The 27,850-nt window shown below is 50.9% G+C and overlaps 1 protein-coding gene across 2 annotated transcripts in view; it reads left to right on the plus strand.

The window, feature by feature from the left end:
* The window catches only part of LOC100773492 (kazrin), a 364,339-nt gene that overhangs the window by 244,797 nt on the left and 91,692 nt on the right, over positions 1-27,850 (plus strand). For both annotated transcript variants that reach the window (XM_027399962.2, XM_027399964.2), the window contains exon 2: positions 22,693-22,884. In XM_027399962.2, coding sequence (XP_027255763.1) covers positions 22,693-22,884 — 192 coding nt within the window. The remainder of the gene's footprint in view (positions 1-22,692; positions 22,885-27,850) is intronic.

Genomic DNA, 27,850 nt, shown 5'->3' on the forward strand with positions numbered 1-27,850 from the left:
TTCTGTCACCATCCCTTGGATTTCTTGATCGACTTTCAGAGTGCTGGGACTGCAGCCTGGGCCACTCACTGTGTCTGGTTTATGCTGTTCCTTTTGTACCTCTTTGTAAGATAAAATTTTGTTTGTTTTGGATTTGTTTGTTTTTTTTGTTTGTTTGAGATAGGGTTTCTCTGTGTAGTCCTGGCTGTCCTGAAACTCAGTAGACCAGACTGGCCTCAAACTCAGAACTGCCTGCCTCTCCCTCCCGAGTGCTGGATTTAAAGGTGTGCATCACCACCACCCAGAATGTAAGATAAAAATTTAAATGAAAAAGTCCCCCAAGGGATCAAACCCAAGGCCTTATGCTGTCCCTCAGGCTCTCTGCCCACTGATTTGTATCCTTAGTCCTAGACCACCCTTCCTGAAATCTTTATGACATTGTTGCCATTTGTTTCCCTGGTACTACTTACTCTGTCTTGTGGCATTAGCACACCCGTTAGTATACCCTGGTGCACCAGCTCTCTTTGAGCCCATGTCAGTATAAGCGGAACTGGAAAGCTTGTCTTAATCTGTTCTCCCAGTAGCCAGGGGTATATATGGTTGCCAAGGAAACCAGTGCTTGGAAAAGTTGACTTGACCAAGGTCACACAGGCAGTGGGTAACACAGCCTAGGAGTTTAGGTCTATCCCAGTTTGTAGACCTAAATCTTGGAGGTTTTTTATTTGTTTTTTAATAGGGTTTCTCTGTGTAACCGATCTGGCTGTCCTAGAACTCAATTCATAGACCAGGCTGGCCTCAAACTCACAAAGATCCATCTGCCTCAGTCTCCCCAGGGCTGGGATTAAAGGCGCCACCACTGCCTGGCTTCTTTTAAATTTTTATCTTACAAAAGTCAAATGTTTGTCTTCTCCACACCCCTGGTTTTAGCAGCCCCAGCATCTGCTAGATTGATCATTGGCCATTTTAGTGAGAGATCTTTCCGTTACCTGCTCTGCAAAGACCTTCCGCTAGGAAGAGGGTGGGAGAGTTTCCACTCCATTCGGGGCATTGGGACAGCCCCCAGCAGCTGCCCACTAAGATCAACTGGCCTCATTTACCATCCCACGGGACAGGGCAGGGTAGAGGTCACCAGGGCCTGGGCTGTCCCCATGATGAGGGGTGTAAACCATTTTGAAGATTTGCTTCCCAGGAGCAACTGTGTCTCCTTCAGTGCTTTGGACTGAATCTTGTCCTCCACCAGGACTGGTGATCCCCTGCGTCACAAGGACAGTTTTAGAAACAAGTGCACACCAGTTAGGATTACTGGGTTCTGCTCCTTCCAAGCTGTATGCCATCCCAAGCCTCAGTTTACCCTTCTGTAAAGTGGAGAGTTCTTCTACCCACTTGAGAGTTGGAGCTCGATAGGAGTCTAATTAGTGTCCTTGCTACCTGTGGGGCCTGTGGCTACAGCCACCACCAGGGGACAGGGAGAATTGCCAACGTCTAAAGTACTTGAAGTGTATGGAGCAGTGTGTGAAATGCCACATATATCATATCATCTTTGTCACAGCTTTTGAGGTGTGTGTGTGTGTGTGTGTGTGTGTGTGTGTGTGTGTGTGTGTGTGTGTGATAGTCTCATGAAGCCCAGGCTTGCCTTGTACTCACTATGTAACCAAGTTTGGCCTTGAACTCTGAACCCCCTGCCTCTTCTTACCAGTTGCTGGGACTACCAACTTGAATCACGAGGACTGTGTTTATTGGGATTTGGCCAAGCAGGTGGCTCAGAAGGGCTGGCTGCTGCTGTGGCCTTGTGAGTCATTGGGGATTCTCCACATGGTTGCCAACCCCCTTGATATTCTCTGTAATATTCCAATTTGAGTTACCTGGTCCATTTGTCACTCAGCCCTGGTGGGAAAAGGGCTTCTTTTAATCATTTCAAGGCAAACAGCACCCACTACCCTGAGGTCCGCCTCTGTCATCATAATAGGGCAAGTTGTCAAAAATGGAAGATCAGGTGGATTTTCAAGCAGACAGGTTTTTTGCCCTGGCAGATAAGGCTGGCCAAACACGTCATTAAAGCTGGCCAGAGCAATCACCCGGGGCCCTGTGTTGGCTATGAGTCACTAAGGGCTTAAACACTCCAGAGAGGCAAGCCGGGTGAGGAGGTGTGCACCCGTGAGTGCATGTGCGTGTGTGTAGTTATTTTAATGGATTTACTCTCGGCAAAGACGTTGGATGCTGTGTGTATCAGATGAGTGCCATCCAAGGAGGGGGGATGTCGGGGTCACCACCGATTCCCAAGGACCACCTCCTCTGCAGTCCCTGTGCGAGCCTGCATGATGGTGGCAACTTCAGGCTGTCTCTTGTCTGCTGCTTGGATGCTTTCAAAAGAGGCCAGATGCAGGACTCTGCTCACGGTGATTCCTCTCAGCTCTTCCCCAATGTCCACAGCCCTGCAGATGCTGCAGAACCCCCCGATCTGGAAGAAATTCCCAGCCAGGTGGGAGCTGCAGGTAGGTGGCACCCACCCGGTGTCTCAGCGCTGGCCTGGAGACCCTGAACCCTGGCTCTGGAGGGGGGACAGGAAGGGCAGTGTGGAATCTGTCCCCAGGTGTACATTCTGGATTTGGGGGTCTAAACCAGGGAACGCCCGCCACCTGGCACCTGGTGGCTGATCTGCAGGTGCCTGGATTAGGAAGGTGGGTGGCACAGGCTAGTTTGGGCTGTAACTTTATCACAGGCATTGAGTGTATCCTGCCTTTTCATTGTGTGGAAGCTTCAGAGGGCTGTCCCTGGAGGCTGACAAAGGAGTGAAAACAACAGCAGGGTCTCCTGGGAGTTTTGTTCCCACACCTTTCCGCACAGCCTTGACACCAGGCTCCTACCTTTAAAACCATGTGCACCCAGGCAGGGGAAAATGTGTCCTTTGCTTAGGGCAGGGCCTGTTAATGACAAACTCGTTTGCTGAGGGCCAGCTGGGATTCAAGGGATGCTCTGATGCAGGTGCTACGGTCTGTTGATTCCTGTGGCCATGAGACGGCTGGAATTCTCCCCATTTTACAGATGAAGCCATTGAGGCCTAAAGACACTATCCTGTACTAAGTGTCTGCTCCAGATTGCTTTCAGCAGGGTTGTCATTCCCTGTAGTTTGACCCGCAGCAGAGGGTGAGGTGCTGCAAACCATGGTTTGTTTTATTTTGATTTTCCTTTCTATCTTTGTTTTTAATTTTATGTTTGCTCCCTTTTGAGACAGGGTCTCATGTAGCCCAGGCTGGCCTCGAACTTAGCATACAGCTGAGGATGACCTCCAGTTGTTGGAACAGGCAAGCCTCAAACTCACAGCCCTCCTACCTCAGCCTTCCAAGTGCTGAGATTACAGGTGTGAGCTGCAGAGCCCAGCCTATGGGCTTTTCTCCCAAAGCTGATCCTTTAGAGAATCACCCTTAACATCCCACCCCCCTCTCACAGAATCCCACCAGGTAGCTGAGCCGTGCCACTCACCCTTGCTGTTGGGGAATCCAGAATGCTGGCCCTTGAGTGGAAAACCTAAGCAGGGCTGAGTAAGTTTGTTCTGTCCATGTGGTGTGGAAACTGAAGCCCAGGAAGGGCGCATGCTCCAGGAATCAGGAGTGGTGGTTTTCAGTGTCAGATGGACCCTAACAAGAGGCACGTGAGGAGGATCTTGGGAGATAGTCCTCTTCCCTCTTCAAGGACCTCCTCCCAGCTCACATAGGTCACAGTGGTCTGGGGTGCTGGCTGCTATGTAGGGTTTGTTGTGTTTGTTTTTTAGCTGTAGCTCATCCGGGCTGGCCTAGAACTCACCTTGTAGCTGAGGATAATGTTGAGTAATTCTTTCTCCTCTTCTCTTTTCTCCTCTTTACAAGTTCTCATTGTGTAGCCTTGGCTGTCCTGCAACTCTATGTATACCAGGCTGGTCTCGAACTCACAGAGATTGAAGAGTGCTCAAATTACACTGGTATGTACTACTATGTGTTTAAGAGCCGTAGGTATTTTTGTTGAAACAAGGGCTCTTATTTCAGGCTGGCCTTGAACTTCTGACCCTCCTGTTTTCATCTTCCAGTCTCTGGGATTACAGGCACATGACAATGCTATTTTGTTGTTGTTATCGCCTGTTGTTTGTTTGTTAATGCAATGCTGCTGGAGATCAAACCATGGCCTTGTGCGAATTAGGCGTTCACTCTACTGAGCTACACTCCCAGCCCATTTTGACACAGGACTCCATAGGCCAGACTTTGAAAGCCTTTGCCTTTTGGAGGTAGGTTGGTTTTGGAGGACATGCTATGCATTCTGGTTTCTCTGTGACCTATTGTTATTATCAGCAGAGTCCTTTTGTCTCCCATGGTGTCAGTAGTGGACAGTAGTGGACACACAGCCTAGTTAAAACTCGTGACTTTTTTGACCCCTCCCTCCCTGCCCCATTTTCATCCACTCCCTGGCTGTGTTCTTAGAATCTAATAGAAGGAAGGCAGTTCTTGGTCTTGTGAGCTCACGAGTCCCTGCTGTGTGGTAAGACAAGGCAGGGCGCTCAGATGCTCTCCTTGGGGCCCCAGGCAGCCCCCAGCATTCTTTGCCTTTTGTTCAACCTGCTGTCCCTGACTCTGGAGCCAGCGCCTGGCTGGGTGCTAAGGAGACAGAGGAAGCCAGCTCTTGTCTGTGATTCATCCATTCTTAAATTCTGGTCCCCAAAGCCACCGGGAGAGCCTGTTTTTCCAGCCTCGCTGAGCCCAGCCTCCACCCGCCCTGCCCCACATCTCTTTGGACGCCTTTGTTGTTGGTGCTGGGGCTCTGTGGAGGTAGACTTGTTTACCTGCACGCCTGTCTGCTTCCTCCATCCCCTCATTCCCCTCTGCCCTGTGCTTCCTTCATGTCCTTGGGAACTTTCTCAGTACCGCTGGGGTCAGAGACTTGGTGGTGATAGGTGGATGGATCCTGTTGCGACCCTCTGCGTGCTGAACCCCAAGATGAGTGAACTTAAGTAAATTCTAGGGTGAAGTGGATTCCATAAATCCAGGCTGGCCTTGGGCAATTCTACACTCTTTCCTTCTGCATGTTTTTAAAATTGCATTTGTTTATTTATTCGTTTACAATTGTGAAGGCCAGAGGATACCTTTTGGGCCATGGTACTAAACTCAATTTGTCAGGCTTGGAGACAATTGCCCATAGCCATTGAGCCAAACTTCAAAAACTTCATTGAAACAGGGGCTTGCCTTGTAGCCTAGGCTGGCCTTGAACCCCTGATCTTTCCACTGCACCTCCCCAAAGCTAAGATTGCAGGTTGTGCACCACCTGTTTGGCTGTTTGCAGCTGTAGCAGGGAGTGGCTTGGGCCCTTATCACCTCTTGGCCATGGTGTATTATTTGTGCCTGCTCAGCTTTGGATCTCGTCCTTGTCCTGGGGATCTGCCTAGAGCAGAAAGGTGCCTGATGTTTGACAGAGGACTTGGGTTTCCCAGAAGGCTAGGACTTTGCCAGTGCTCAGGGCACCAGGCAGGCCGTACTGTGCCCTCTCAGGGCATCAACCTGGAGCCATGATTTGGTGTGTGTTTGCTTCTGGTCTGTGTGCTGGGCTTCCTCATGACTGCCAGCTGTGACCTCTATGTCTCCTTTTAGATAAAGTGCAAGGGGTTTGGATTACTGGGGTTTGTGGCTATATAAACACCCACACACCTTGAGTAGTCCTTGCTGCCTGTGGGCTTCTAGTGTCTGGCCTGGCTGGGAGTCATCACTGATCCAGGCAGCCTTTTGTGGGGCAGATCCCTGCAGCATTCAGGTAGGGAGGCATCTCCATCCATATCTTTCCTGGGCTCCTCAGAGGTCCTTCTGCTACTCTGGCAGCTGACCAAGAGGCAAGCTTGCAACCCTGTGGAAGACAAGCTCACTCAGGCTCTGGAGCAGACATAGGACTGCCCCCACAGTATGCTTTTCCTACTGTGGTCTTCAGGTGTGGGTACAAATGTCTGTCCTGTGGCAATGATCTAGAGGGACTGTCTTTTTATAATGTTGATAACAAAACCCTGCTTTTGCTCCCACAAGAATGGGAGAGTTCATTCTGAGCCAAATGTGAGTGGCCAAGGCCCAGGTGGCCCTCAGTGAGATCCCATTTCCAAAGAACTTACATGAATTGTTATAGCCACAGAACACAGAAAGTCATGAATCGAAGCATGGGGACATGAAGTAGGGAGGTGACAGCAGATCAGGGCTCAGAGATGCTATCTGCTGTCATACATAGCTTTGAGATTGGTGGCAGCTGGGGTCTGCTAAGTCAATACATTCCAAACACCCTACCTCACAGTCACAAGCCTGTGAGATCACATACAAGTAAAAGACTCCTGAAGATACCAAAGACATCTGAGATAATTTCAGCTCTTGACCTGCAACATTCCTTCTCTCTCTAGGTACAAGTTTTAGTCAGTTTTAACCAGGGCCCCAGAGAATGAACTTCAGTTCACAGTAGGGGACGTGGAGGCAGACACTGTGGAATGGGTGTCTAACAAGCCTGGGCTGGAGAACTGAATTGTACATTTAGATAATTCATACATTTGTTAGCAGTCCCTTGTGACTGGGGGTCAGCACTTCAGATTCAGTCAGGACTCCCGAATGTTTCTGTGGTCTGTTCCAAATTGTTCATAAAAACTTAAGATGTTTGTTTTGCTGTCGTGGTCCCCTGAGGCTACCATACATGACTCCTGAACCCAACCTGGGAACATGTTATCTTTAAATGTCATTTCCTAGGCCCTAAACCTGACCCAGACAGGCAAAAAAAAAAAAAACCCACAACCAAACAAAACCTGAAAATGGGTCTTAGAATTGGGCATCCTAAAGACCCATTTTATGGTTTTTTATTGTGTGTGTGTGTGTGTGTGTGTGTGTGTGTAAGTATGTGTACTTGTGTGCGGGTACTTATAGGGGTCAGTAGAGGGTGTCTTATTCCCTGGAGTTATAGGCAGTTAAATCTTGGCTGAATATGTGATCATGTATGGGAGGCAGACTGTCCTCTGTGTTTTTCAGAGTTGAATCGATATTTTTATTTCATAATTTAACAATTACAGTGAGAATGTTACTTTACATAGCCACATGGTACAAATTGGCAGAAGTATGTGTAGGGCCATCTCGGTGATTGTTGTGATTTCTGTCCTCATCCCAAGCCAAGATTTATTGAACAAGTTTTACCAAGCTGAAGTCAGCAATTCATATAGCAGTTTTTAAAAGCCAAGCATCCTAGCCACACAATCCAAAGATAAGCTAATCTGATGTGCACTAAGGCATGCTGGGAGGAAAATATCAAGTCTTTGTTTTCCGTCATTAAACTGTTAAATGTTTCTATAAGACCATAAGTCTGTCTGTTCAGTAAAAGCACAGACGTCTTGGATCTGGGATGAGGAGTTTCACACAGCCTCCAATGCCATTGCATGGGGTGAGGGCATGAACAGAGCAGGGTGCACGCTGTGTGGTCAGAGCCCAGGCTGCAGTGAAGTCAGGGTGCAACACAGGCACTGCAGGGTCATTACAGCTTTGATCTTGGGTTATTTTTTTGTGTGTGTTCAGAAACCGTTTTCTGTTGACAGCTTTTGTTTTGTTGTTTTGTTTCTTCATGGCACTCACATTCAGGACCTGTTGGTTAGGAAGCCATGGTGCTGATGCGAGCCTTCCTGTGACGTGAGGACTGGAGTGTGGTAGTGTGGACCTTGTTGGTCTTTATTTTGCAGATTTTGTTTCTATTTGCTGAGACTGGGTCTCATCATGTAGCTTCCCTGGCCTGGTGCTGTGGAGACGAGGCTGACTTCGAACTCACAGTCTCCCCGACTCTTCCTTCCTCCTGGGGGCTGGCAATAAAAGGCTACTGCACCCATCCTCGCAGGTTTTGTAAGGCAGTTTCTCTAGGGCAGAAGATCTCCTCCTCTATTGCCTTCTATTAATCGCTCATTCTTCTCCCCTGCCCGCCTTCATGGACTCAACTGTTGACACCTCCCAGGCTCCCTGCAAAATTGTCTCTGCTTCTTTCCCTCCCATCTTTCCCTGGTCATTGCTGGTATGGGTGGGCTTACACAGAACCCCTGGACCTGTTGACTCTGCATGCGGGGCTTGTCAAGTTGACTTGAATGCCATCCACTCCAGAGTGCCCTCTGCTCCATTGGGGTCTAGGGTGAGTCCTTACTGTGATGTCCCTGTCACCACCCTCCTGGTACTTTCTGGGACAGCTATACACACTGGTCGCTATTTTGGGCTGGGGGTGCAAAGCCTTAGCCCTCTACAGGCATGAGTGCAGAGGAAATGCTAGATTAGAAAATTCATAGGTCTCTTCAGAGTCTAAGGACTGCCCAAGCTCTGGGGTATCACACACTGAACCCAATTTTTTTCCTGAAAACTGTGTGGTCTCGGCAGCAATTGAATTATCTGCTTATCCTGAGAGTCACTTGGTTTCCTGGATGTGGGTTGATACTTGCTCCAGGTCAGGGACAGAGAAGGACCAAAGCTGACATTGCTTTTTTTTTTTTTTTTTAGTCACAGCTGATTTGCTAGGTGGTAGTTATCACAAGTCAGGTTGGTCCTCGGCTTGCAATGCCAGGAGGGACAGAACAATAATGACTGTGGGGTTACTTTCTTTTTTTCTTTCTTTTCTTTTTTCTTTTCTTTCCTTTTCTTTCTTTCCTTTTGTTTTGTTTTACATCCTAAATTAGTGACGGTGCAAACATTTCTCTTGTCTGGGCCACTTAAAAACACCAGCCAGCTGTGCTCTGTGTGTGTGTGTGTGTGTGTGTGTGTGTGTGTGTGTGTGTGTGTGTGTCCTTTGTTTTGTTTTATGGCTTCTACCCCTGCCTGTCCTGTGAGATCAGGACATGGGTCCATCTTCCTTCCACTCAGACGACTAGCAGGGATCTGGAATATTTTGCAGGTGTCAGGAGAAAAGTGCCCAGCTGAAGGCCTACACAGTTTGTGGTATATATGGTTTGAAACTGTCGATAGAGGAAAGGCAGGAACTCCAGTCAGCTGGTGAGAGCAGGGCAGGGAGACTGATGTACCAGACTTTAACTTGTAGGGCCTGCTAGAGACTTTTTTTTAACCTCTGTGTTCTGGTTTTGAGTTTTCAGTGCTGGGCATGCAACCCCCCCCCCCAGCTCTCTGGCACTGAGCCCTAGCCCCAGCTTCACCCCGCCACAGCCATTGTTTGTCCCCTGTCACTTGAAGCTTTTCTTTATTGAAGTCAGACAGACGCTTCTCCATGACCATCCAGTGGTCAAGCTGGAGCCTGTGCCCTGGCAGCTTCATTTTCCCGTGGGAGGCATATAGCAGGGTCACAGAAAACACCCGGACAGTCCTGTCCCAATCCTTCTCTGCCTGTGGCTTGTGCCTGTGTGACTGTCACTGGGGGTGCATTTCTTGGGCTTCTGGTGGGGGGGGTGGGGGGGAGTTAAAGCCACCCTAGATGCTAGAGTCTGAGGTCCCTGGCTCACCAGCAGCATTCCAGAAGGCCATTGCTTAAAGGTGTTCAGTGTCGGAAGTCCTGGTCTGGGATTGGCAGCAGAGTCGCCACCGGCTAAATCCTGTATGGCCCTCGCCTTGCTCATTCCTCTTGGGCCCACAGTCAGGCCTTGTATTGTGTATTCTGTGGAGCTGGCTGTGAGCTGGGTGGGAGTGGGGGTGGAAAGCCACCGGGCGCTTCCATTTACATTTTTCAAATACTTTCCCCCTCTGTTCTCCCAAGAGGCAGCTTGCAGCTTGGAAGCAGCCTGACCTTTGAACTGTTGGGGGAGCCAGACAGCCAAGGTCTGGGGCAGGGAGGATGGGAGATGCTGTTGGGATGTCAGCAGCCGCTCCGGGCAGGAACAAGATGCATCCCTGGCCATAAGTTGGAGAATACCAGGGGGATTCCTGTGTTGACCCCCTATGTTAGTGCTGTGTGGAACAGCCAGCCCCTAACCACTGGAAGCTGTACTCTGAAAGACCTGTCAGCAAAGAATATTCTACCTGAAGGCTGGGGCCAGAAGATTCCAGAGGCCCTCAGGGACAGTGTTGTCAGGCAGGAGGGGAGCCAGAAGGTTATGTGTGGTGCTCAAGGAAAGAGCAGGAGGGAGAATACCCCAACTGTGTGTAGTACTTCTCACATGCCAGAATGTTCTTTGTTTTGTTTTGTTTTGTTTTTTCCGAGACAGGGTTTCTCTGTGTAGCCTATCCTGGCACTCACTCTGTAGACCAGGCTGGCCTCAAACTCACAGAGATCTGCCTGCCTCTGCCTCCCGAGTGCTGGAATTAAAGGCGTGTGCCACCAATGCCCGGCCAGAATGTTCTTTTGTGTAGAGACCCTTTCACTCTCCTGTCAACCTTGTAAGGTATGTGAGGACACCGAGGTATGGCAACTCGCTGGGGCTCCCGATGAGTGACAGACACTCAACCCAAACCTTCTTACCACTGAGCCACACTGCCTCTGGGGGAAGTGCCCAAAGCCAGAAGTCACACAAAAGCTCTGTGGTGGGATCGGGTTTCCCTGGGACTTCCCCTCCCTTCACTGCTCCTTCCTCTTCCCAAGCCCCCCATTTTTCTGGGTCCTGATGATGATACAGTTGATTCATAGGCCACATTGCCCAGACTCCCCCAAAACAAAACAAAAAAGTTTTTCTTGCCCTTTTCTTATTTTTCTTTTTCCTCTTTTTGTCTTTAGTTAGGGACTCATTTAGCCCAGGCTGGCCTGGAATTCCTTGGATATACAGCCCAGGATAACCCTTGTCTCCAGCTCCATAGTGCTAGGATGAGAGGCACTTTTAACTATGCTGGGGTTCAAAATCAGGACCTTGTGTGTCCTAGACAAGCACTCCACCAAGCGAGCTCCCTCTCCAGCCCGCCCAAGGAAACATTGTTAAAAATAGCTTTGTTCATATCTAGTCCCGAAGAATATGGCTTCCTGGAAGGAGGGTTGCAGTGGTGGGGTCTCCCGTTTTGTAGTTCTCAGCAGCTGGTGGCAGAGGTCTCTAGAGATGTGTCAGACCACTTTGGAATTGGTGGCTCATGATCCTGACAGACAAGGGTCCTAGGAGAACAGGAGTGCACAGAGCAGCCGGGAGAGGCCTAGGTGTACCCAGGAGGCTAGAATAGGATGGGATGGACAGGAGGAGGGGGAGGGCGGGGCTCAGGCCAGGCTGCACCACCCACCCTGTATGACTAGGCCGAATCACCATTTATCCTTCTAATGAGGACAATCAAACACACCACGGGGCTGAACTAATAAACATAATAGACGTGAGGGCACTTTGAAGACAAAGTTAGTAGCCACATATTGGGACGTAGCAGTCCGGGCCTATTGCAGAGCCTCCTGGGCATAAGGACACCATCTTGTCCTGTGGGGTACAGGCAGCCTCTCATTGTCTTGTGGCTGGTCTGAATGTCAGGCTTCCTTTGCATTTCCGTTTACTAGGACTGGGTGTTGGAGTGGCACTGTGGCTCAAACCAGAATAGCACCCTGGGATGTGGTGTTGCCATGGGGGACACCTGCTACTACGTGAACAAGCCCCACACTCACTGGCCTGCACTCTTGTCCTTTTTCAATCTCTTTGTTTTGTTTTCTTCTGTGCCTAAATTTCCTTACTGAAGGAGCCTTGAACCTCCGATTCTCCCGCTTCCGCCTCTCCCACTGGGCTCGTAGTTACACCCTACCATACCCAGTTTATGAAGTGCAGGAAACTGAACCCAGAGTTTTGGGCATGCCCATGGGAGGCTCTCTGCTCAGTTCAGTCACATCTCCAGTGTAAGGCTGGATGATTCCATGGCCTTCTGCATAGCAGAGGGAGCCCTAGAGCCACACAATTCCTAGAAGGCCCAGCACTTCCCAGGTCCTCTACTCTCCCTCTGCTGTAGACCTTAAAGTCCAGGCTTGCTGGGGACCAGCAGGGTTCCTGAGAGCCTATCCCCCCTCAACCAGGCCTGCTTTTTCTCAGCCCGAGGTAATTTTTCAATTAACTTGATTGGCTAGAGACCCAGGCACCCTGGAGTGTGGGAAACAGACTCAGGCCGGAAGTGCCCCCTCTCCTCTGGCTGGACTGGTCTTCCAGAGAGAGGATCCTATTTCATGTGGGGACACCAGGATGTGATCTGGTGCCCCCTCTGAGACATCCCAGATGGCGCCTTCTGGGAATCCTAGCCACTTGGCTGTGGCGGAGGCTGTGCTCCTTGCCCACGGTGAGTCGGGACCAGTCTCTCCTAAGTGGCTTTTACTGTTACACCGTTTATAAAGTTGGCCCTGACAGTTTTCATAAGTGAAACATTTAAACTATGCGGAGCACATTTTATTCCCTCTTGAAGCAGCTGTTCAGTCAGGCTGGAGAATAACGAGGAGTGAGTTCCATGGTTTGAGGGTGCCTGGAAGTGCTCATGAACTCTGAGTCCCTGAGTGCCTCCCTTGGGGTTAAGGAGGAGTGTCTGCTGTGGCCCCACAGCCCAAGGCATCCTCCTTGTCTCTCCTGTTCTGTCCCCAGGTCCTGCTGACCCGAGCTGGCCCAGACAGCTGGCTGGCTGCCTGTGTTGATGCTGCTGTGTTAGGCTTTTAGCAGAGCATTGTCAGTCACGACAGCCCTGGTAGCCAGGGCCTGCTATGACACCTGTTCTCCATGCAAGGGAAAGAAAGGTGATTTGCCAGGGCCAAAGGACTAGGATTTGTGTGTCTGTGCTCGTGTGCAGAGCCCTCAGAGGCCACCACAGAGCACCAGATCCCTGGAGCTGGGGTTGTAGCTGACTTTGAGCTGTCCGGTATAGATGCTGGGAACTGAGCTCCGGTCCTCCAGGTGAGCCTCACATACTCTTAGCCCCTGAGCCATCTTCCCAGCAAGGGTCAAAATCTGAACCAGGGAGTTGACTTCCGAATTGGGGCTTATCCTGGTTACTGTGGTCATTTTTGCAGGGACTGAGGGAATGGAGTCACAGGTCACGGGGAGCAGGTATCACCCAGTACTTGTCTATGTTGTGCCCCCTCCCCACCCCCACCCCCAACTGTGTGACTCGTTCAGACCAATCGGGACTTGGTTTTAATGCTGGCCTTAGGGGAGTGTGCCAAAGCAGGCATTTCAGCTCTGCCACCCTGTATGATGGCAGCTGGGCCCAGAGAGCCCACACCCAGCCTGATGCCTGTTTCCCTCTGTGACCATTCACACCTGTAGTGCCTCAGCAGGCTTGAGGTACACTGATGACCTTGAATTGACAATTTGAGACTGGCTTAGACTCTTCGAGCCCAAGCATGTTTTCTAGCTTGGCTTCCAGTTTGAAATGACAGGTAGCTGAGAGGTCAAGGGAATGGATCTATCTAAACCAAACCCTGCCTCTGGGTCTCAGTTTATCTGTCCATGCAATGGGAACAGAAGCCTGGCTCTTCCCCTAGCCCATTTCTACCCCAGGGATCCTCAAAGCTAGTCAGAGTGAACCCACTCTGGTAGTGGTATTGGTTTGCATCTGCTCCATGGATGCCGGAGGCAGCTGGAGAGGAAACTGAGACTTTCGGTGCTGGCTTAGTCTCTGGTGGAGCAGCAGGCCAGTGTGGGCTGACCGAGTTCAGATGCTGGATCCAACTTGCCATGAGCTGTGTGCTTCCTGTGTTGAAGGCCCGGGCCACTGCATGGTAGGGTAACGAATACCTGCTCTTTTACCTTCCCGTATTTCCGCGTTTTCTTTGATGGGAGGTGGACAAGAGGAAGGAAGTGAGCCAGGAGGGCCATGCAAAGTATGAAAGGAGGAGAGCAGGCAAGGCCATCTGGTGACTGCTACCCCAAACCCACGGATACCTCCTTTCTGGAGGCTGACCTTGGGAGGGAAGAAGGCCACTCAGAGATAAGTCCTCTTTCATGTCTGTTCCCTCTGGTCAGTCTCTTTTCCTGCTATTTCACAGGGTGGCATTGAGTTGCAGGGGCCTGGTTTCGAGCTTTGGAATGTGATTGGCTTCTGAACTGGGATGTACCTGGGTCATCAGAACCAGCTCTCTGACCTGGAGCTAGGCAGCCTACCTTCCCATCTTTGCACCTTCAAGTTGGGGTTAGCTTGTTTTTGCAGCACCGGGGATGGAACCCAGGGATGCTGTCCCGCATGCTGGACAAGGGCATTGCTACTCTGCCACACCCTCAGCCTTTGCATCTGAGGGTTGGAGCAAGTGATGCCCAGTCTTCTGCACATGCTTGGTGAGGGACTCTTGGCTCAGGTTCAGTGTCAGTCACGGGGTGAACACCCAGCTCAGGTGTGAAGTCAAGAGCTGCATGGTTGGTGCTCCAAGAACCCTGCAAGTAACGGAAGAGTAGAAAGGCCAGTGGGGACAGGGTATGTCTGGAAATAGCAGTGAAGCAGAATTAGAAGGTTTAGGTTGAGTTGGGGGGGGGGCAGTAGGAGGCTGGTCTCCTGAAGATAATGAACAGTGGGAACTGAAGAAGTTGGGGAGGGAGGCTCTTAAACAAGTAAAATCCATGTCACTTCTTGTTTCTGAGGGAGGATTATAGCTTGGAGGACTTGGCACACAGCAGGTAGCCTTCATGTTTGTGGGGAGGTGGGGTACTCCTCTGAAACGGGCAGATTCGATTTGCCAAGTTCTCTTTCTCTTGAAAGCTGTAGAAAACCTGGCTCATACTAGCTAGGACGTGAAAGTGGCTGTTCACGCAGTAAGAGAGAATCCTGGTGTAGATCTGTCTTCTGGTGTGGTGTGAGTTACCTTGTCTGTACCTCTTTGGCTGCCATTCATGGTGGTGGGGGCGCTGCTAGCAGGTCCAGCACACCGATGATGAGCTCTGGGTGGGCCGGCTTGGATCATGTGCCTTCCCCTGAGCCGATCACAGTGGTCAAGGTGAGTCAGCATTGGCAAAAATGAAAGGGGGATCTGGAGACATGGCTGTAGGACCTGAGTTCAGATCCCCAGAACCCGAGTAAAGGAGGGTGTCTCTTTAATCCCAGCTCTCCTAAGAGAAATGGAGGCAGAAACAGGAGAACCCTGGACGTTCACACCCAGGCCAGCTAGTTCAGCATAAGCAATGGTGAACACAAAGAGACCCTATCTGAAATAAGGCAAAAAGCAAGGACTGGCACCCAGGCTTGTACTCTGACCTCTACTTGTATAAGTATTTGTGTATATTCTATAAGTAGCTCATGTAAGTCCACACTCATATGAACATGCACACACAACATAATAAAACTTAGAACATGAAGGGGAGTCCAGAGATGCCCAGGGTTAGCCCTCAGCAGAGCCGCATCCCGGGGTGTGAAGAAACTGGGAAGGAAAGGAGGTGGGCAAGCTGGCATCTCAAGAGAAGCAATGGTGTTGTGGCTCAGGCCATGAATGCTGTGGGACTCCTTGTAGCACAGTCTGGGACAGCCCTGTCAGCCCACCAGATTTGGGTGAGCCACAGTCAGACTAAGGCTTTTAATCCCAGTGCCACCCCCTCAAAGAAAAATGTGTCTACTAAGGGCTGAAGGAGGTATCCATCTGGCCATCTCCCATCCTTCCCAAGCAAATGCATGATAGCAACTGACTCCTCAGCCCAGGCTTGGAAGCCGTGTAGTCCTGGCCACCTGTCTGTGATTCAGGCCTGCTCTCTTCTGCAGCCAGACTGTATATTTGGTGCTGGAATCACCCAGCAAGGGATGTGTGCAGCTTCATGTCTCCAGCAGGCCAGAGAGGCCCATGTCCCAATACTTAGGCTTCCTACAGTCTCCCTCCCAGGCCAGGGCTTTAACGTCACCTCCAGCATGGTCCATGGTCACTGCACAGCCCTGGACCAGGAGAAAACTGGAGCTCTGCAGTATTGAATGGATGTGGACCAAGGGAACACCATGGCCTCCGAAGCAGCAGGGTGGTAGGCAGTTAGCCTAGTGTCCTCACAGGTGCAGCCTCTGAGGGGCAGGCGGGCTAAACACTCACTCCCCAAAGGAAAAACAATGGTGTGAAATTCCGAGAAAGAAAGGCGGTCTCACCTGGTCCTCCCATGCCCAACCACACCGAGTCTGGGCTAAGAATCACCTTACCCAGTGGCTCTGCAGGCATGGAGCAGGCCTGAGAGACAGCATTAATGAAGGGTAGGATTCTGTGGCAGTCCTTCCTGTTTGGGAATGGAGCTGATATCAGAGTGGCAAGATCACATGACAGAGGTCTAGAGAACGTGAAGTCTTGGCGAACTCCAGCCCTTTCTCTGCCAGCTGCTAAGGATTATGCGGGGGGGGGGGGTAGCTGTTGAGACAGGCAGAGGAACCTGGCTAGTGAGAACAGTGGTAGTCCCAAGGCAGGGACCAAAGCAGGAAGAGGGCAAGCCTAGCCTGACAAAGGAACGAGGTCCAAACCCAGGCCCAGGGTGTCTACATTAGTGTAGCCCTGAGCTGGCTTGCCCTGCCAGCAATCCTTCCCTCTGGTTCCACACACCATTGCATCCTGGTCCTTCCCTGTGACACTTCTGGCCATCACAGAATCCTGAGCGCCTTCAGAGCTGACTTCATAGCAGACCCCTGTCCCCCTCAGATGTCAGGAAAAGTTGGAAGTGGTAGCAACAGTTAAGGAGACTTTGACATCCTCTGCCCAACCGTGGGAAGAGAGGGGCTTGTGGGGAAACTGAGATTAAGAGGCTGTGCCCCTCGAGCTTTCTAGCCTGACACCCTCAGGAGAGAGCAGCCCCGGTTTACCCCCCCCCCCGTGTCCCTCTGTGCTTCAGTATCCTATAAGATGCCTTGTCCCCCAGGGTTACTGTGAGGATGGGGCACCGATGTCACATGGAGGTGAAGACTGTGTGAGAGGGCCTGGGAGGCATTGTGACCAGCAGCCTCAAATGTGCTCATCAGCAAAGACACTTCCCTTCCCCTCTGTGCAGTGTAGCGTGGAGGAGGAGGCCCTGGGCCTCACTCTCGGCCCCGGGTTGTCCTGCCAGCATTTCCCTCCCTGACTAGGAACTGCTTCGCTGGATTCCCACATTTCTGCCAGCCCTGTGCCTTCAGGTGGCTTTGTCCTTTTGTCACTCTCAAGATTTCCCTCCAAGGGTGTCGTCTCACTCCTCCTGGCTTCAAGCAAGTGTCCAGTGTCGGCCACACCGTCTGCATAGGACTTGGCCCAGACCCTGCAATAACACGGCCAGCTCAGGCAATGCCACCTGCCAGGCTCAGGCCAGTCCACAGAGAAGCAGTGCACCTTGCCAGAGTCTCCAAGTCTCTCCCAGCCCAGCACAGGGTCACCGTGTGGCCTTAGGGAGAGATCTAGCACGAGGCCACCGGGAAAGCAGAAAGGGTAGCAACCATGGTCTCTAAAAGCTGGAGGGGACAGCAGTGATTGTGTCATCCGCAAGGCACCTTCATCTTTGGGCCTCTCTCCTATCTTTCCTTCTGTGCATATATAGCTCAGGTGACCCTCCTGGGACTGTGGAACCCACTCCCACCCTACGTGCCCCACCCCATCCACAGTCCAAAAGTACAAGTCAGTCTATAGAGCTGCCACCTAGGAACACAGGTGAGCTCAGGAGCTGCATGGCTCCCTCCCTAAGTTTTCTTAGCAGGAGGCCAGAATGTGAATTCAGGAGCAGGTATGTGCCTGGCTGGTGATCCAAGTGTCCATCCATGGTGGGTAGTAGTCCCTCAGCCCAGCTTCTTGACACAGGCTCCCTCTGCTCTGTTCTTCTGTCTTCCCTAGACTGGTGAGAGTCTGCCTACCTGCCCTGCCCTTCATAAAGGCCTTGACTTGCCTGTAGGTCAGGGAGACTATGGCTCAGGGTTCCTTGGGTGCTGAGACCATAGCCTTCTCGGAGAAGACAAGAGGACACAACCTAGCATGAAACTGAGCCAGGCGTGGTGGCATACACTTCTAATCCCAACACTGAAGAGACAGAGACCTGTGGATCTCAAGGCCAGTCTAGTTCCAGGACAGCCAAAGCTATGTAAAGAGACCCTGTCTAAAAACAAAACAAACTGGTGGTGATAAACTACACTTGACCCCCAGAATGTTTCTGTCCCATCTAAGGCTGGTAGGCAGCATGTGCCCCAGGATAACTATGAATGCAACCCAATATGATATGATGAACTTAGTTATAGTTATGAGATTTGGAGGGATTTTAAAATATTATTATTAGCTCCATTGCATTTTCCAGGGCCTGAGCTTCAGAGGTAGCAGCATTGTGTCACAGCGTTAAAAGGTTGAACAGCGCCTAAGAGACAGTTGCCTTGTTTAATGTTTACTGAAGCCCGGGAAACCAGTCTTGGCTCTATTTTTGCATTCAGGTCAGATGCCAGGGGTTAGCACCAGGAAGTGGAGGAGCCAAGACTGAGCCCCACTAACTGCCTTGACCTGCCTGGCCTGCCTCTATCTGAAGCATCCAGCACTATGGACACACCCCCGCCAGGGCCCTGCCCGAAGCTGGCACTGGGGTGATGTGAGAAGGTCCTATCCCTGTCTCTGAGGAACCCAACATTCTTCTCAGGAGCTGCAGGGGCCATGAACCTGGTGCGAGGGCTGGGATCCCCGCCCACACAATTGCCGAGATCCATTCCACCATGGGGAGCAAGAACAAGCTCACTGCTGTGGGAGTGGGGCTGGGGGCATTGATGAGGGTGAGGAGGACCTAAGGCTCTACTATCACTCCCTGCCAGAACTGGTAAAGACCAGGACCCTACTGCTAAAGTCACCCCGTCTATGTTCCTCTCCTGAGTCTTATAATTTGGATAAAGCTGAACAGTAGATGGTCCGGCCACTATGGAGGTTCAGACAGTTACACTGCCCAGGACTGTGTAGCTCCCTTAGCATGCCTCATGCAGACACATGCTGGGATGTTTGCATGAGGAAATCAGCAAACATCACTGTTCCCAGAATATGTCTCAGGACGCAGAACAGGACTATAGTCTAGAAGCCAAAACAGGATGCTGACACCACCCAGGCCCAAAGCCTAGCTCTGCTCTTTATCTATGAGCTTGGCCCTATCATTAACTTCCCGTGTACCTCAAACACCCACTCTATATAGTTGGTGTGATGATAATAATAGTAGCCATTTCATGGGTTATTGTGAGAATTGATCTACTTAAGACATTGATTGCCTCGTTATTGCTAGGTAGGTGGCTGTTGCAGCTCCAGCCATTAAATCCACTCTCTGAAGATAAAATGTGGAGAAAAGACTCTGCCCCCCCCCCTTTTTGTGTTTTTGTCTTTAAATTGCAGTCCTTCTCGAAAGCATTTTTTTTTTTTCTGAACTCCGTTGACCAGAACTGGGTCACATGGGCAACCTTAGCCGCATTGGGAGCTGGGAGATAACTTTTTAAAAGCAGAACTCTTACGGACTAAAAGAGATGGACGGGTGGTGGAGTAGCAGGCTCCATTTCAGCTCCCATGGTCACCAATTGCGGATGTGTCCTCTGGGGACACTGCACTGCAATCCTTGTCCTCAGGGAAGAGGCACTTGGAGCCTCTTGCGTTGGAAACAGCTCCCTGAGGCCGGAGGGTCTCCCAGCAACAGTCACCTGAATACGGCTTTTGTTGGTCCCTCTGCATCCCTGCCCGCTCCCTGTCCAGGGGTCTGAGGATTGCGGCTTGCTACTGTTTATAGTGCTGTTTGCTTTTCTTTGCTTCGACGAGGCCAGGATAGTCCCAGAAACCTCCTGTGAGTGGGGCATGAGCCTTTGCAACAGCTTGGCTTAGCAGCTTGGCCTTCCTCCTATTTCCCTCAGTGGCTGTCTACACTGGCTGTCTACACAGGCTGGAATGGAGAGTCAGTAGTCTACACTGCTCACTATCCAGCACCTTAGCCTCCTGCACCTGAGAAGCAAGTGTGGCCTGTGCGTCTGAGAAAGTTGGCCCATTTTTTTCTTAATTAATTTGAACCCAACAAGGCACCTGTTCTTGCTGGTCGCTGTGCTGAGCTGTGCAGCTACACACCAGAGTTCAGAGTCTCTGTTCCCACACACTACCAGTAACAGTCATCCCTACAAAGAGTACTCCCCTCTAAGTATCTCTACGAAGACCCAGAAATGGATAACATCTTGTCCAAGGACACACTGCAAGGTACCAAACCCTCTGAGGAAGAAAACCAAAGCTAACACCAGCTTTGATGTGTATATTTGGTCCCCTCTATGCAGAAGGCAAAGTGAGCTGTGCATATAAGTGGTACTCACGGACTGTGGGCAGGGTGCTGGGCACATTTAAGTCGTTTGTTTTGGGATAGAACTGGGGATGGAACTCAGGGCCTTGGGCACGCTAGGCATACTCTCTGTCCCTAAGCCACACCTCCAACCTCCATTTAAGTTTCATTTACCCCACTCCACAGGCAAGACAACTGAGGCCTATAGACATAGCCCTTCCCTGTCCATTGATTCCGGGACTGCAGTCTGGGACCCAGCCTCTGAAGGCCATGTGGTAGGTCGGCTCTGATCCGGGTGAGTGCAGGGCTGTAACTGCCTACCCAGTCAGTGCAGATGCTTAGTAAGCTCACTCAAACTCTCATTTTCCTTTAGTTGTTTTGCCAGCCTGGCTTCCTGAGACTGGGCTCTTGTTAGGTGTGCCTGGTTCCCATTGGCTGCTTTTAGAGCTGGGCTAGGCTGAAGGGCGGGGCCTTGGTGCCAGGTACACCTGTTAGGGTGTGCATTTGGTGCCAGGGCCACCCCCATGTCTGCTCTTGGCCAGGCTCAGGTACAGCAACTGTTACGTGTTTCCACCTTCATCCACTGCCTCGGGTGTTCTAGCAATGCCAATCCCTGGGTCACAATGCTTCCTGCACCCATTACTGTGAGAGGAGAGAACCCCACTGGGAAGAAACAACACCCCTGGTCAAATTAGAATGTAGGACAACACAATGCATGCCAAGCCTGAGTGCGTTCCACATGCTACTGGGGATACACTTACCACAAGAATGACCCATCGCTTCCCGAAGACAGCCCCCTGTGTGTCTGGGATTTTGGTTCTTGTTTTACTTTGTTCTACCCGTTTTGAATCTGGCAGCCCTGGCTGGATGGGATCCCTGTGCTGTGTAAAAAGCAAGACCCCAAGAAAGGACATAAAGTTTGTGGAAGAACTGGCCAGGGACTGACAGGGCTGCCTGCATGGACAATAAAACCTTAGTGGCTTCCTAAGTGCCTTGAAGACACATAGAAGTCACTCATTGTGAGTGTGTGTGTGTGTGTGTGTGTGTGTGTGTGTGTGTGTGTGTGTGTGTGTGTGTTAAATTATATAATACATATATTATGCAAACAAAAAGCAACCACATAGTATAGTATCAGTGGACTTGTGCTAGCAGTCACTCACACTTGATTCTAAAGTCAACCATTGAGTGTGCAAAGGGACCCCATCAGGATGGGCAAATGAAGACCACCGATAAAGGAGAGAACTCCAGAGTCTTGTATACCACTAAAGATGGCAAGCCAGAGCAAGGGACAGGTGGCTGGAATTCAGGCTTTTTATGATCTGACCTCCCACCTGGAGTGAGGGCTGGGCCAGGACCAATCAGGTGTTTGGAGGGACATGACAGCAGCCTGCACTGGAGTCTACCAGTGTAAGACAGAGCAGACAAGCGCCTTCCCACACTGGGGACTTTGGGGGAAGACCCTGTCTGAGGAGGTGAGCACAGATCTGTGTCACCCGAGGGAGGTGGACACAGGGGAAGCTGGAGATGGATGGTGGGAAGCAGGAAAGAGCCTGACGGTTGCAGGAGGGTGGGACTGGGCAGGACAGTGCTGGAGCTGCCTTCGGCAGAGTCCCCGGGTCTGTTTCCGGAGCTGTCACTGTGTCCTTCAACTTGGTTCTTCTCCTGCCACCAAGATGAGGACTCACTCTGCCTTAGAGGGTGGGGGAAGTAAAGAAAACTATATAGCCCAGGCTGGCCTGGAACCTGTTATTAGCCCAGGTTGGCCTTGAATCTGCAGCAGTCCTCCTGCGTTAGCCTCTTAGGCTGGTGTTAAACAAGTGTGCTGCCATGCCTGGTACCTTCATCAAGAGTGGTCATCATGGAGGCCCACACCTCCTGCCACCTGTATGAACCACCTCACCCCACCCCCACCCCACCCCGCCGCGTCCCCATGAGGGTGCAGTGCTGTTCCCAGCACTCCTGGCAGTTTGAGGTTGATTGGTGTTAAAAGAACACACCAGGGCCTACAGGACTATTGTGGCAAAAGATGCTCTGTGACACTTTCATCTTTAAAGCCTCATCTCTTACCTGGGTACCTTCCTTCTTAAGATGCAAGGGTCTCAGGATCACACACAGGACTGAATAGAGATGCTATCATCTCCTATCCCCAGGGTACCCCTATTCTTGGGGCTATGCCTGTACATGCTGTGTTCTCTGTGGGGTGCAGAACCCCCGGGGGGGGGCGGGCATAGGCTCTGCAGGATGTAACTGTGCCCTTCATCATCAATTCTCTAGTGTGGCACTGTTCAAATTCTGACTCACCACCAGAGTCACACCTGTGGCATACCGAAGCTTGGCTTCTCAGAATTCCTTCACCTCTCTGAGCCTCAGTGGCCTGCTGTGTGCAGTGGGGATCCTGTTGGTACCAGGCTTAGGTTTGGGGGGAGTCTATGAGGAATCACACAGAGTTTCCCCAGGCATAGGGTCACTCATGGTCAGAATGTTGACTCCTAAGTCTGTAGCCATCAGGAGGACACTGAGTGGCCACAGGGTATCGGCAGCCCAGGAATGTGGCAGGCGTGGGTCCAGGGCCCACTTGGGAAAAGGTCCTGTGTTCATAGCTCACAGGAGTCACCTGAGCCCTTCCCAGCCCCCACCTCTGACCAGCTGCTCTTGTCCCCTAGTGCTCCTGCGGGAGGAAGTGCTCCAGCTTCAGGAGGAAGTGCTCCTTCTCCGGCAGATGAAAGAGGTGCTAGCCAAGGACCTGGAGGAGTCCCAGGGCGGCAAGTGCTCCGAGGCGCTCTCAGCCACAGAGCTTCGGGTGCAGCTGGTGCAGAAGGAGCAGGAACTGGCCAGAGCCAAAGAAGCCTTGCAAGGTGAGTGACAGGCAACAGGGGACAGACTTGGGCAGCTCCTGCCTGCTCCCCCCACCCCAGCCATTCTGAGCTTTCTGGATTTGGCTCCTATTAACATCTGTCTCGGGGTGACCTTTGCTCTGAGGATTGAATAGTGAGTGGACTTTTAAAATTTTTTGTTTGAAGCCAGGAGGTAGCTGCACAAGCCTTTAATCCCAGCACTTAGGAGGCAGAGGCAGGTGGGTCTCTGTGAGTTCAAGGTCAGCCTGCTCTACAGAGTGAGTTGCAGGACAGCCAGGGCTGTTACACAGAGAAACCCTGTCTTGAAAAAACAACAGCAGCAACAACAAATTTATTTGAAGTTTTTCATTAGTATATGTTTTACATAATGGCTTATTATGACATTTTCGTTCAAGTATATAGTGTGTTTTAGTCACGTTTGTCTCCATCACCCTCCCTTGTCCCTCCCACTCCCACAGCCCCCTTCCTTTTCTCAACCAGTCCTTGGCTAAGTCCACCCCACCCCCACTGAGTCTCATCAGGGCTGCTTATGGGAGGATGGGTGAAGGTCTATTTCCAGGAACTTTGGCACCGTGCCAGTGGTTTCACCACTAAAGCAAATGTTTCTTATCCCTTCAGCAACTATTAACTGCCCACAGATTCTCAGGAAGGGTGGGGCCTCAGAAGTCATCTTTGATAAACCAGGACACTGACTTATTGCTGAATCTATCCTACATTCTTGGGAACCTGTAGTGCCTCCCTGAGTATGTTCTGGGCTCTGTTGGAGCAATGCCTGCAGCCCCGCATATCAGTCCTGTTTCCCAAGGTGGGCTCTGAGACGGGCATGAGTTTGTTCTCACCACTCAGACCAGTGTAGTTTTCCTATGAGACATAGCATTGTGCAATCCTGGCTCTGGGGAGACCCTTGAAGTTATGCAGGTGTGTAGCAAATCTCTTGAGTTAGACCACAGTTCCTTGGTCACCAGCTGGCCAAAGATTACAGACCAGTGGGCCTCAAGTGCAGCCCAGTTCCCTGAAACATCTCTCAGCTCTTTTATCTCCGGAAAGGCTACTTGCCCATGCTCTGGAAGGTTCCAGAAAGTTCTTTGAGACAGGTAGGAAGCTTGTCTAAGATGCAGCTGCCATGTGCTTTGAGAAGTCGGTCCCACAGTGTCTCCAGAGAACAGCGCTTGGGGTGTGCATGCTGCTGACTCTGAAAAAGTGCATTCAACCTTTTGACATTGGTGACAGATGTCATCTGCAAAAGTTCACACTTGAGAACTGTGTGGGCCAGTTATCAAACAAACGATTGCAAAAGCAAGTCTCATGCTTTAAGTCAGCTTATGCTCTTGTGCTGTCCCCGAGGGCTGTGGGTTGAACACACCTGCCAGACATCTAGAAAAGCTTCGTTTCTGAAGCCAGAGCTGGCTTGTCACTTTGACCACCATGACACCGACAGCGGTCAAGCTCTTCCTTTGAGCAGTCCTGGGTGAGCATCTTGGGTGGGGGAGGGGAGTGTTTGAGCCCCCTAGCCCACCAAACACCTTGCAAGGGGCCACAGTGGTGGGTCACAGGTTGCCTTGGCAGGAGCCTGGTCACACATTGCTGTAGGGTGAGGAGTCTGGGGTATGAACTTCCTTGCTGTCTAGCTTTGTCCTGGGTGCAGTTCTCACGGCATGAAGGAAGAAGGATTTTGTTGACTGGTGAGCCACCTGCATCCCAACAACTTTCCCTGACCCTAGCTTTGGTATGCAGGGCTGACTGAGCAGATGGTTATGTGATACTTGACATCCCCAAGGGTGTGCAAGGAGCCGCTGGGAGGATGAATGTGTGTAACTTTCAAGGCACGTGGGACACTTCCTTGATGGGGATCTTATTTCAACAATGTCTTAGTTAGGAAGAGACACCATGACTGTGGCAACTCTTATAAAGGGAAATATTTAATTGGGGCTGGCGTACAGTTCAGAGTTTTAGTGCATTATTGTTATGGTGGGAAGCATGACAGCACGCAGGCAGCCATGGTGCTGAAGGGGTAGCTGAGAGCTCTACATCCGAATCCGCAGGCAGCAGGAAGAGATGGAGCTGCTGGGTTTGACTTGAGCATCTGAAACCTCAAAGGCCACCCCCAGTGGTGTACTTCCTCCAGCAAGGCCACGCCTCCTGGTCGTGCCACTCCCTATGGGTTATGGGGGCCATTTTTATTCTACCTCGACAGTCAGGGTTGCTGTGATTGAAGGTATCGATGGTGTGGGTGTTGTGACCCAGCTATTACGTGATGTCTGCATGCTTGGGAAGCCATTTTCTAAGTGTGCCTGCTTTTTCTTTACGGACCCCTCTAGAGGTCCATTCCTACCTGTGTAGCTGCCATTTACTTGACTCAAGGACCTCACAATATCCCTCCTGTCTTCACTATGGTGTCTCATGGCCTGGAGTCTCCCAGGGAGGTGCTGCTTAGCCCAGGTCCTTGGTCTCCATGAGCTTAACACTGTGCCACATTGGTCCTGGCTTGGGAGAGCACCACACTCCGCCTCTTTTGCCTTTCCCAGAGTTTATTCCCGGGACAGGGGACCTTTTCTCCCCTGCCCTTGGCCAGGGGCAGAATTCTCAGCTGTGTTTGCTCTTCAGGACCCAGAAGAAGGCAGTTAACGGGCCAGGAGGCAGATCCTGGGGCACTCACCCTACCCTGACTCAGCCAAGGGCAAGAGTCCAGGGTTGCACAGAGTGAGAATTAAAAGGAGTGATGTCTGCATCGAGGAACCCAGCTCCCTGGAGCCCACAACACGCAGAGCAAGCATCCAACACCCCTGCATTCTGGGGCCATTTTCTGAAATGCTACCTGGATAGTATGGAATCTGCATGCTCTGTGTGTTTTTCTGCTTGTGTGCCCTGTGGTAAAGGTTACCACACATGTGAGGCACAGTTAGAGTTTACCAAGAAAAGCTAATAATAGAACAGACTGGTTGGGACCATTTACCCAAAGTCATTGAGCGGCCAGGGAGATAGTGCAGGTGCAAGCACGTGGCCTACATTCAATTCCTAGCACTCACATTCAAAAGCAAGGCATGGCGGTGTGCACCTGTAAACCCAGCGCTGTGGAGGCAGAGATAACAGGACCCCACAGGCTCGCTGGCCATCCAGCCTAGCAGAGTCAGTGAGCTACAGGCCCCGTGGGAGACTTGTCTCAAAGAGTCAGGTGGAGAGTGATTGAGGGAGACCTCTGGCTTCTACGCACATATACATGCAGGAAATTACATAAGACTTTTGAATGACTTCTAGAACTTTCTATGGAGTATTTTCCTTGGCCACAAATAATGCACAGATGTGGACAGTAGAGGTGTCTTTCCTTGAATCGGGGTTATAACATGCCTTACTTACTTTTTTATGGCTGTAATAACGAACCGTGACCAGAGCACATTGTAAAAGAAAGGGTTTATTGGGGGCTTACAGTTTCAGAGGGTGAGTCCTTGACCATCTTGGGAGGAGCAGGCAGGCAGGCATGGTGCTGGGGCTGAGAGCTTATGTCTTGAGACAACAACCATGAGCAGAGAGAGAGGAGTAACTGGGAATGGTGTGGACTTTTGAAACCTCAAAGCCTGCCCCAGTGATCCACCTCTGTTGTGTGATGTTTTACTCTTTTTGGCTTTTTGAGGGGCCATCACCCAGCTCCCAGGTAAATCACACTTGGAGGCTTATTTTTAGTTATGAGTGCCTGGCCTTAGCTTGGCTTGTTTCTTGCCAGCTTTTCTTAAATTAACCCATCTTCCTTTTGCCTCTGGGCTTTTTCCTTTCCTATTCCTGTATACCTTACTTTGTTTCTTACTCCATGGCTTGCTGGTTGGCTGGGTCGCTGGCCCCTGACATCCTCCCCCGCTTGTCCTCTTGTTGCTTTTTTCCCCTCCCTTCTCCGTTTATTTATACTCTCTGCCTGCCAGCCCTGCCTCGCTATTAGACCATCAGGTGTTTTAGACAGGCACAGTAACACTGCTTCACAGAGTTAAACAAAAGCAGCATAAACAAAAGTCGCACACCTTAAAGTAATATTCCCCAACACACCTCCAACGAGACCACACCTCCTAATCCTTCCTAGTTCTACCACTTGGGAACCAAGTAGTCCAATATATAGACTGATGAAGGCTATTCTCATTCAAACCATCACATAAGACTTCCTACCTTTCTGCCTGAGGACCCCTGATGGTGGCCTCTCTTTAGGGGACCAACCCAGCCAAAAGGACTCTATGCTAGCTTCCTGTGAAGACACTGGGTGAGCCTCAGGGATGTCAAGTAACTTGACCAAGCTCCCAGAGCCCAGCAAGGCAGAGGCCTTTTCTCTTGCACTAACATGCCTTGTCCTTCCTCTGCGCATGTCTGCTATGGAGTCAGCTTGAGACAGGAGATGGAGACCACTTTAGCTCAGCCATGGGATGGCCACTTTGGAGTCAGATTTAAACTGAACTTGTACCCCAGCCATATCTATATCCCTTATTGTTTCAATACCACATTTTCCTTTATAGCCCAGGCTAGCCTTGCACTCACTAGTAGCCTAGGCTGGCTGTTAAGTCACTGTGATCCATCTGCCTCAGCTTCCCAAGGGCTGGAATTACAGGTGTGAGCTACCACATCTGCCTCTACCTCTTACTAATTTTGACCTTGTCTAACATTCCCAGCCTGCCTGGAACTGCATTCCTTTGAGGTAATGGTAGGACCCGTGTTTCTTACCTTCAGAGCCAATGAGAGTGGCTGCCTCTCAGGCCAATGACTGGCTCACTGCTTACTGTGATTTATACAGAAGCCCAGTGATTGGCCAATCGCAGGGCAAGACCTCCCTTCTCAGATCTGCTCAGAGCTACCACCTGTCTGGCTTCTAGGCCAAAGGCAACCCAGAGCCCATGCACTCAAAGCAACAGTGTTCTTGAAAAGCTAGTGGCTGGACACCTCCAGCCACCTAGAACATTCCACCTGGAATCCTGCAGTTTCATAAAAAAAAAAA

This window comes from Cricetulus griseus, chromosome 2 (assembly GCF_003668045.3).
Source record: "Cricetulus griseus strain 17A/GY chromosome 2, alternate assembly CriGri-PICRH-1.0, whole genome shotgun sequence".
NCBI classification, from domain to species: Eukaryota; Metazoa; Chordata; class Mammalia; order Rodentia; family Cricetidae; genus Cricetulus; species Cricetulus griseus.